Source organism: Protomyctophum bolini, assembly GCF_963924005.1.
Source record: "Protomyctophum bolini genome assembly, chromosome: 11".
NCBI classification, from domain to species: domain Eukaryota; kingdom Metazoa; phylum Chordata; class Actinopteri; order Myctophiformes; family Myctophidae; genus Protomyctophum; species Protomyctophum bolini.
In genome coordinates this window covers 21,099,661-21,111,120 of record NC_137872.1, presented here as the reverse complement: position 1 = coordinate 21,111,120, position 11,460 = coordinate 21,099,661, and the positions used below count along the sequence as shown (strand labels likewise).

Sequence of the window (11,460 nt, the reverse complement as noted above, 5' to 3'; positions counted from 1 at the left end):
ACTGCGGCTGAACAACTACTACCACTCACGCACACACTCCCTCTCAGGACGATCGAGCCCACCACCACCACCACCACCACCACCACACAATTCATGACCGCAAACTAAAAATAAAACAATACATAATTTAATTTAAATTTTCTACTTTTCTTAATAAAACAAGAACTCACACTCACAATGATGGACATGGACAATGTCATCCACGCCATCGTCTTCACGGTGGTCGCGGGCTACATCGCATACGTCTACCTGAAGAGCAAGTACGGAGGAGCCCAGCCAGCCGAGGAGACGAATGTCAAGCGCCAGGTGGGCTACGAGGGCATCATCCCCCCCTCCAGGGGCATGGCCATGGGAGTACTGCATGAGGAGCACCACCACGTCGAGCCTGCCGCTGCTCCTGCTGTTGTGGTGGAGGAGAAGCACGTCCCTGAGCCCGAAGTTGTGCCCGTTGTCCCCGAGGTGGTCCCCGAGGTGGTCCCAGCAGCGCCCGTTGTGGTGGAGGAGATCGCCGTTGTAGAAGAGAAGCACCACCACGTGCACAAAGAGCCCGAGGTTGTAGAGGTCCAGGTAAGAAGAGATGATGGATAGATCGGATGGATGGAATCTGCATAGATGGATGAATCAGTGGTTCTCAAACTGTGTCATTTCAAATAACCTCCTTAATGTAGGGTAAGTGACTTTCTTTGGTTCAAATAAGTGTTAAACAGCTCTATATTCTGATAGTACTCATTGCTAGAGGGTGTTTATTCAATATTCAGTAACAGGAGTCCAGCTCTTTATTAAACAAAATGTGCATGTTCAGTTCATATGATAAACAATCAGCATAGATAACTCAGACAGGATACAGATTAAACAAGTGGAATTAGAAGGGGTGACACTAAGACATGAGCCGAAAGAATTGCAACTGGAACACTATAAAAATGAAGCTAATGAATGGGTTCTCTCTCCTGATTGGCTGAAAGTTTGTCACCTACCTGAAAATGTATTTTCTGTTTATTAAAGAGCTGGAGAGACAGGGAGACTCCTGTTACTGAACACACTATGTAGCAATGATTATAGATGTTTAACCTTTTAGCAAAAAACTTTTGTTTAAACCCAAAAATATCACTTACCCTACCTTTTTTACTCTGAGCTTATACAAAGGGAACAAAATGGACCGGTACGGGTCCATTTGGTTCCATTTCTATGAGCTCAGAGTTACAGACCTGTAAGGGTCCATTTGGAACCCCCCCCCCCCCCCCCCCCCCGAGTATCCCTGAAGCAGGTTCCCCTACTGTACCCTACACCAATTTGACAACCACTGGGATGGATTTATTCTTATTTTATTCATTATTGCATTTGTGCGTGCACAGCTACTGCACACAGGGCTTTAAATAAAGTAAGGAATTTGTTTATTTCACTGTGGACCAAAATGAAGGGTAATTGTGAATTATTATTTTAATTGTGGCACAATGGGTCCTCCATAATAAAACGGGGAGCAGATATGCACAGTGTGATGATCAATGGCATGACTACAGTGTCACTTAAACTGCACACAGCTTCATGTAGTCTACTGTTACCCAAAGTCACATATATGTAGTTTGTCCAGATAATTAGCTTTTGAACGTTTATGGAGGTCTTATTGGCAGTTGTATAGTTTTGTTTTATCCACGTGCCAGTCACACATGTTGTGTTGAGCCTTGTATTAGATTGTAGACCATTGAACTCTTGTGAAGATCTCCAGACGTTTGGTTTCGAAGCTAAGTTCAAAGCATTGGATTGGATTCCATTCCGCACTCTGGAGTGGAAATGGTGCTCCTCCTTGTTCTGTTTACTGGCGATTGAAAGATCTTTGAAAGATCACAGACACATTTTCTCCCTGAAGATCTGTCATGATCTAAAAGTTGAACAGAACGAAGAGCACTATTTGCCATGTTCACATCTTTCATTTTATGTTCATCTCAATTTGCTCCTACACCTGGACAGTTAAAGTGTGATGAACACGCACTACTGTCTCTTCTTCAAAAGCCAAAAGCAAGTTCATGGTAGACAAGTTGTTGAGCCCATACCGAGTGAAAACTGAACTTTAACTTCAACTTGCTGTGTAAGTGGTACATGATAGTGTCTGACTATGCATTTCTCACTGTCTGGCACACCTGTCAACCTCACCGGCTCGACTCGGTGTCGTCTCTGAAAGGTCACTTTAGCAAGACCTGATCTTTTCCAAGCTACGTTTTCTTCCTTTCTGACCTTTTCGAGCACTAGCGCATAACCGGGGGCCCTTTTTTGAACAGGCCCCAGACTAGAGGGAAGAATGTCGCCCGTAACATGAGGTATGTGCTCTCTACAAAGAAAGGCACAGAACACCGCTCTATATTTGGTGCCTAACCTATATTTACACCTATGTCTCTTGACATGGGTGTCACATGGCTGTAATGGACCCCGCCGCTCGCGGGGGGACAAGCTGAAAGGCCAGTACCACCCATAGAAGTGGGTGTGACAGCGGGTTGGACTTGGGAACATGTGAATGCCACTTGGTGAACACAATCTGCTGTGTTATTTCTGATGAATACTTCAGGGTGTGTGCTGCTGGCTCCGTTGAGATCGCTGGTTCTTCAATGTTCAAGTGATTGATAGTTTAAGAACCAAATTACTTATGGAAGCTTTCCATCCATTAAGGTCTTGAGCGTGGTTTGCTGTATAAACTGCACAACTGTCCAGAATGCATGTACATTTGGTTCCAGACTTTGTACACTAGGAGTTAAATCAACACAGATGATATTCCAGTGTAGATTGTGGTCAGAGAGATGGAACACACGCAACTGGGGGTCCTTGATCTAAAGTTTAGATAGAGGTTTATAACTAGTCCATACGGCAGCACATTTAGTTTCTAAATTGATGATATAAGCTGTTGTCATATTAATGAAAGCAATACAGATTGTCCAGTTGGCTGGTGTATATGATGAACTAGTCAGAGAGAGACACATACTTGGATGCAATTCTGAATAATAGCCAAGTCGGATAATGTATCCATTGGCCATGTGCTGTACAGGCCAGTGTGCGAGAGTGACTGTACTTGACGTAAACAGGATCTGGTCCATGACAAATGGTCCTCCTGCAAGAAAAGACTCATCACACACCCTCCCTGAGCCATCTCTCGTCCCCTATCATTATACAAAGCAGTTTGCGAGTGGACAACAAAACTGCACTCAACCGCTTTTTATGGTGGGCACTTGAAGGCTCCATATGCTGCCTATAATTTGTTTGACTCTTGCCCTATTAGGTCCCATGCCATGAAAAGTGCCCTTAGCTACAATCTGTTCCAGTGTTTTTTTTCTTCTTTTTGTTTCTTTGTTTCTTTTTCTTTTTTACAGTTTGGCATTGCGCAAAAAAGTCCACATTAAGGAGCTTGTTTCTCCACCCTATATACACAGTATAAGTGAGACAGACCATCTACTGTTCCCTTGGCCTCCAAGCATTTGTCACAACAGTTGCTTGATTCAGTTGAGCTGCCCGTTGACCTCTGTGGGAAGTCAAACAGATTGTCCAGTCAGTCATCCTGCAATGAAATGACATAATCACTTGTTTTAATGCCGTCATCCTGTCAATGCAACTAAAGTCAATTTCCCATTATCGACTCTTACTGTATAGTCTGTGTCATTAGACTATCTTTGAGAGGGTGTCAGACATTTAGTCTTTTAAAAGACATTTTAGTCTTTTTTAGAAGATTGTGTTTCTGACATAATTCTATGATACAGTATGGGCATAAGGAGTAGGCTGCTAATTCATACTGCTTCTTCTCCCCACGGTGCAACATTGTTGTAATTTATGCTCCTCCGTAAGGTAAAATAGCAGATCTACATGCTCACAGCGTGACGCTTCGTCAACACACTGTGAGCTTGTGGATGCCGCATGAAACCATTGTACGATAAGATACAAATTGGGCTTAACGCATTTAAAAAAACAGGAAAGGGGGAGAGAGATAGGGCGAAGACACACAGCAAAGGTCGTCGGGCTCGAACCCGCGACACGCTGTCAGGCCGGATTACCAGCCTAGACGCCTGGACCGCTCGGCCGGCCCAGGCCTTAAAGCAGGTTTCTTTTGTCTTTTTTGTCGCGTCGCAAATCTATGCTTTGAAGTTAAGACCAAGCGCACTGCCACTGCACAATATAGACTGAACTGTCCTTAAAACATCTGGTCTAAAATGCCATCAGTTTTAGTATTGTTGCAAACAGCTAGGGTCAAAGTTGCAGGCATTACTACATCTTCAAATGAAATAGGATTAGTCTGCATTACATAATGATTAGGATTTCTATTCAGCGCTGCTGTGTTGTGGCAGTCAGATTTAACACAGCCAAGCTACATCTGCAGGCAGGGAGCTAAGGAATGTTTGGGCTGATTCCATGTGTTGCTATGAGAGTTCCTTCACCTCTTTCTCTCTCTCTCTCTCTCTTCGTGTGTGTGCGTGTGCGTGTGTGTGTGTGTGGTGTCGCCCTTCCTCCCTGTTTCTCTGTCTGCCTCTCTCTCTCTCAACCACCTTCTCCAACCACCTTCTCCATGCCTTCCTTCACTCTCTTCATTCTCCTCCACTTTTCTCACACTCGTGTGTGTGTGTTTGCATGATGTGTGCGACGTCACTGGGTTGGAGTCGAAGTGAGACACAAAGACAACGTGTTCCACTCCTCGGCCCGTGGCTCTGCCGGGAACAAAATGTCAGTCTCCTTCACCCCTCCTGTACCATGCATGCCTCCTTTTAAAAGAGCTGCGTGTAACTCCCAACGCTATAGTTGCATAAGCTGACCCAGCTGCCGCATGATATATACTGTGCTAGCAGCCACCAGACTGTGTGTGACTTTATACTGATTACTGAACACCTGTGGAGTGTCCACTGTCCAGTCCACGTGTTGCAAGGAACCAGGGCTGCACAAAGTCCTCACCCCCACCCAGTGCTAGGCCTGTGACAATTATTACATAATCTCCTAATCATTTGAGATAATAGCAGTTATTTTTTTATGTTTTTCTTTGTATTTTGTATTTTATATATTGTATGGAGGGACAGACAGAGTAGGCTGACAGGAAATGGGGAGAGAGATGGGGGTGCCTGGACCACTGAGCTATGGCCCAGGCCAATAGCAGTTATTTTGTCATAATAGTCGTCATACTCTTTTCAATTGACTATATTCACACAGCGGCCATTTTTATTCCTGGGTGTTGGGGTAAAATGGGGTGGCAAGTTGCAACAGGGTGGCATTTCATTAACTGGCTCGTCATGTCATTTTCCCCTAGTGTTGTTGAGTATATGTTGAGTATAAAATGATCAAAAAAACCACACACACACACACACACACACACACACACACACACACACACACACACACACACACACACAAATATATCTACATTGATACAACGCAGGTGAGGTCAGAAGTGACTAATATGAATGATTAGTACTGGTAGTGTGGTCAGTACACCAAATACTAAAATACTGCACTCCCCCACGTGTTCTGTACCTTCATGTGATATACAAGTTTTACGCAAGAGAAAAAAGTCTGCACATAGCTCATCGGCTGCCTAGGATGTGTTGTTTCCTTATGGACCAAAGCCATGTTGGACGAGCTTTTCGGTTATGTATTGATTCACAATAGCCTCTTTTATATTTACCGTATACAGTAGTAGCTTCCTCGATGCTATAGGCAACGCTCACTTCCGCTGTGGTCCGTCAATGAAATGTTTCCCCGACGTCCACTTCCATTCTAAGCACAATCTTAACCTTTTTTAATTAAATGTGTTGGATGTGTGCGCTCCACCTTAGACTTTATACGTTTTATCACAATATTTCATTCCCAATTGATAATGTATTTGGCCACAGACCACCCACTTGAAAAGATTTTGTGCCAGGGACCCCCCAAAAGAGATTGTCAAGATTTCTTTCAATAGGCCTACATTTGAAAAATGGACATCACATCAACACACGTGAGCTTGTAGACAGACAATTTAATAGTTATACCACCCCCCCCTCCTCCTGGTGCTGCCACCATCTTGGTGGAGTATACACAATATAAACAATAGGAGCGAGGCGGAGCCGAGCTAGCCCTTCATTTATTCCTTTCACTGCTGTTGTATCCTACAGTAGGATACACTGCTGTTGTATCCTACTGACTCAGTAGGATACACTGCTGTTGTATCCTACTGACTCACCTGTCCTTGCGGAGCCCCCACCGTAGAGCCTTCGTCCTACTCCTCCCTGCTGACAGGTGCCACCCCCAGCCCGTAGGAACTGATACAGTGACACCGTCCCCCTAGACACTATTTTTGAATACCCAAATGATTAAATATGATGATGATTAAATCTATGGCTTAAGTGGCTCAAATGTGACCCCCACACACACACACTTTGAGAATAACAGGTTTATATAATATGCTGAGACATGTGACATAAGATTATTATTGTCTCTGTCTGTTGGAAACCTCATATGTCCAAAAACGTTTTTCTTTTTTTCAGGATACAAATTCAAAAGTATCAGATTGACATGCTCGAAATGTGCTTGTCGATCTTCTACTTTTGATGCTTTTGTTTGACGCTGTATTCTGATCAAGTAGGCCATTAAACAACACAACGTTTAAATATCGAGATACAAGGTTTCTGCCCGACCGCGACGACATGTACAGTATCACCAGTATGTGTCACCAGTACATAGATTTATAGCTGTGCACCCTTCTACCCACAGCCCTCACCCCTAAACATGTCCACATGTACCCGACTCCCTCGCAGCGGAGAGCCTAAAGTGGCTCAGTGACCTTTGGACACATGTGTGCTTAGCATGTTGGCGTGTCCATCTCTCAGATTACATGTCTGAGCACAGCCCCGAACTCCACGTGTGTAAATCCACCCCTTTCCTTGCAGTTGGCTACTGATAAGGAGACAAGCATGCATGTAACATAATCAGTATCGGAAGGATCAGATAATCAGAATTGACTTTATTGTCACAGGTGACCGCATATGTATTTGGCGGCGACACAACATTTTTCAAAAGTTTCCAAATATATTTTCAAAAATGTTGGATGTATAAGCTCGCAGTGCGGCACAAAGTGGTGTGCTGTGCAGCAGTCAACAGAAAAGTCTTCAGTTTTTGATTGAAAGTTTCCTGGGAGTTTGTTCCAGATATGTGGTGCATAAAGACAGAATGCTTCAAAGGTTAAAGCCTCAATGTGGGATTTCCTCAACCACCTGGCTGTATGTAGAACAGCAGGAACATTGTGTTCTGAAAGATAACACCTGAACATCATCATCCTAATGATTGTGCTAATTATTTTAAAAAGCAGCTTAATTGGTTGATGTTTGTCATATGATAATAATCTAAATTTACAAAGTAACTAAAGTTTTGTGGAATAAAAAGTACAGATTGTTTTCCTCTGAGATGTAGTAGAAGTATAATTCTTAAAAAACTTAAACAAGCAAGCACAAAAAATGTACTCAAGTACAGTACTTGAGTAAATGTGCTTCAGTTAGTGTCCACCACTGTGAGAAAGTCAATAAGGGGACAGAGGAAGCCTGGGGGCCCGACACAAAAAAGTGTATTTTTGTGTACTCTAGCTGGCAGAGCAAAAGTGCACCGTCCAATCCCGAGGGTTGATTTAATGGGCTATTTCACTTTAAAACACTTCTGGGGTCATTGTTTCCTTGATTTCAATAATCAGACCACCCCCCCCCCCCCCCCACACCCAATGTGTGTAATGGGGGGTGGGGGCTCATACTGCACATCCTAAAAATCGTCAGTTGTCCCATAACGGAATGAGCTAATTGTGAATCACCATGCCTATTTTAAGGGCACGCACATGTGCGTGTGTGTATATGTGTGTGTGTGTGTGTGTGTGTGTGTGTGTGTCAAACATTCCGCTCCCATGTGAGTCTTATCATGCGTCTAACAGTAGCATGTAATGGAATCCGCTGAGCTGATTACTGATTGGTCAGGCGGCCGCGTCCTGAACTACCATCAACTGGATATTTCCCTCAGAGTGGTTCCTTGTTCCTAGAGTGGTGTAGACTGTAGACTAGGAGAGTGGTGTCATTGAGGGGGCAGAAAACAGCGCTTGAGCGCTGTTCATGCAGTCCTGGAGTGTGACATGCTGGAGTTTTAAATTCATTGTTTTTCAACGAGGGTGGCGCAAATATCAGCAATTTTAGCCATGTGTGCAACATGCCAAATGTTTTAAAGTATTGTACAGTAGTGACAGCTAAAGTCTCTGTTATGTTTATGTCGTACTATTACTAAAAAACGATGTAAAATAAAGGGATAAGTAGAGCCGCCATTGGACTGACCCCGTGAACTTGCGTGAAGTGAACGGAGTTGTCACAACTCTCTCATCTAAACAGCGCTGCTTGTTCTCACCCCCACCTTTCAGTAAGCAAAGGAGAAGATACCCTGTATTGTTTTGGTCTTTGTTGGCCTATAGCCAGTGGCCAGCAGTGGGGGCATTTACCTAAATACTGTACTTAAGTACAATTTTAGTATTTGTACTTTGAGTATTTCCAATTTCCAAAACTCCTACCATCTGCTCTACTACATCTTGGATTCCAAATATCATACTTTTACTCCACTGCATTTATTTGAAAACTTTAGTTACTATTTGCCATTTGAAAATAGCCGATCTACAATATCACATTATTACTATTTTTAAGATATTTTAATACATACAAACTTGAATTGGGACATTCTGCACAATGAGTACTTTTCGATGCCTATACTTTTGTACTTTTACTCAAGTACATTTTGAATTCTGGACTTGAAACAGAGTATTTATATATTGCATTATTGATGCTTTTACTTAAGCAAAACATTTGAGTACTTTTCCCACCACTGGTGGTGAGTCAGAACAGAGGATGTTATTGAACAGAACAGTAGCCTGTCTTGTGCTAAACAGAGAGCAGAGAACACTGGTTGTTTCCACTCATGAGGTTAGACCAGCACCACCCAACAGCAGCATGCTCTTTTTTTGCCAGGTGCTTGAAAAGCGCCTGGACTACATTTTGATAGTACCTCTAGTACTAACAGCCATAAAGAGGACTATAAAGACGACCCTATACTGGACACCTTTTCATGATTGGCTGCCTCCAGTCTAGGCTGCCTTTCAGCCATTGGGAGACTTGCCCATAAAACCCATAGTCTGAACGGTGCAATGTGTCTGTATTCTTTGCAAGAGGAACGGACGGAGCGAGAGTGGCAACAGAAGCTAATGTTATGAGCATGGAGCTAAAGGAAAGTCATAACAAAACCCAGTGAGTGAACAACGGCCGGAAGGCGGGAGGTTGTGACAGAGAAACAAACGTTTTTGGGAAGGAAAACAAAAAAAGATAGAAAGAAAGGGGAGAAAAGAAGATGCACAACGGAGCCGGCCAAGCAGGAGCCCTTGCTGCACAGTTATGACTGGAGTGTCATTCTGGTTATAGACTAAACTATAACCAGCCTGCACCTTGCTGCTGTTGTAATTCAGTTTGGTCAACACAGTGAGGCGGGTGCTTCCTGCTAAAAACACAGCCCCAATGATTCTGTCTGTAATCATTTGAACAGCGTTGCCAAACAATCCCAAAAGAAGCCACTAGGCCACATGAGCATCAGATATTTGAAAATAGCAGATCTTCAGGCTCACAATGCGTTACGATTGTGAGCGTGTAGATCTGTTTACCTGCAACCTGCAACTACCAATATTTATTTATAAGTGACTTTACAGGAAAATCAAGCCCAGAGTCGCTTATAATAAGCGGACATGGCGACACTGGATGCTGCCTCTTTCGAGCTAAAATTGTTCAGTGACATTACGCTATTTGACTGTGTTTTCCAGTGGAGATGTCGCGGGAAAGGTGGGGTGGGGGGGGGGGGGGGGGGGGTGGGGGACAAGTCATTGTAAGGGGCAACTGAACACTGCGTCTATTGATTGTCGGGACAGGGACACACAAAGCCTGTATGTGTGCGAGTCTTTGCATCCGTCTGTGTTTTGTCACTTTTTTGTGTGTTTGTGTTTGAAAGTCCTGCTTCGTCAAAGCAGCACTCAACCCTGTTGCCACACACACACACACACACACACACACACACACACACACACACACACACACACACACACACACACACACACACACACTCACCCTCACCCTTTCTTGGCCATGAATTCCCCCTGGACATATATGATATGGAATGGAGGTCTGTGGCGGTGTCAATCAACACCCAGAGATAAGACACAGCTGTGTGTGTGTGTGTGTGTGTGTGTGTGTGTGTGTGTGTGTGTGTGTGTGTGTGTGTGTGTGTGGCGCCACATAACAACAGGCCTTGTTCTTGTCCCCCCCACCTCTCTCTATGAGCTGAAATGCAGGAAGAGTGCTTCAAGGCATTCCTTGGTTTTCCTAACCATACATAAATAAATGAAATTATATTAAGCACTTCTGAAACCAACTCCTGTACATAAATATAGAAATATGAACGGCATGATTGAAAAATTCTGTAGCAAAATAAACAAATTTATTATGTTGGAAAATGTCACTCCCCATCTCTCTCCCCCTTTCCTCTCTGTCTACTGTGACTATCAATAAAGGCAATAAACCCCCAAAATAACTCATCTGCAAGCTCACTACAACTGTGAGCATGTAGATCAGCTATGTTGGCTATTCGAATGTTAGTGTATGGGGCTTACTTAAGTGGCTAACAAGGTTTCCGATTTCTTAGACGATCGACCTGATAAAATCTTACAATGTTATCTCTGTCCTCTTGAATTGTAAGAAACATCCTAATTCATATTGCTATGCAATGCAATGATGTTTTCTAATCACACTTGAACTTGAATCTATGAGGTGATAGGATACTGTGCTCTCACTCCCTCCAAAAGGCCTTTCTGCTGCATCAGCTTATTGCCTCTGTTGGTTCCTTGTCAAGACTAACGGAGTGTTAATCTCTGTGGAGCCAGCTTGGCCCACACATGCACCTCCCCCCCCCCCCCCATCACCTTGTCTTACCGTCTTAGTGCCATTTATTTAATGGGATCTGCAACAACGAAACAAGATGGCAGCATGCCCCCGCACCCGCTTCCAATGTTATCAACCCATAATCACCAGTATGTTCTAGACCATGCAATGAAGCCAGTATGGACATTTCCTACATACTGCTACCGCGAGTATAGGCGACTAGGAAACGCAGATATAATGTGGCCTGCGAAAGAGAGGTGTGGGATTCTCTGCTGGAACTGTTGGCATGGAGGTCTCCATGACTGGCAGACGTCCTGAATGCTGACTGTGTGTACCAGACAGGCCAATTTAGTGCATTAATTAGGCACAAATGCAATACGATTTCTCCCCTGAGCAAGCAGGCAGGCTCAGTGATACGAGAAAAATGTCAGCACTTACACAAGAGACCTGGGGTCAAATTCAGCCTAGAAGAGGAAGGTTACTTTAAGGAAGCAAGCAAGCACACAGTGTTTCTCTGTCCACAGGGCAT

At 43.8% G+C, this 11,460-nt stretch overlaps 1 protein-coding gene across 11 annotated transcripts in view; it reads left to right on the top strand.

The window, feature by feature from the left end:
• LOC308324700 (uncharacterized protein) overlaps window positions 1–11,460 on the top strand; it is a 35,223-nt gene continuing 23,763 nt past the window's right edge. For all 11 annotated transcript variants that reach the window (XR_013964957.1, XR_013964958.1, XM_080776930.1 and 8 more), the window contains exon 1: window positions 1–567. Coding sequence is in view for 9 of the 11 variants with exons in the window: in XM_080776930.1 (XP_080633056.1) it covers window positions 178–567 (390 nt within the window). In the remaining 2 variants the exon portion in view is untranslated. The remainder of the gene's footprint in view (window positions 568–11,460) is intronic.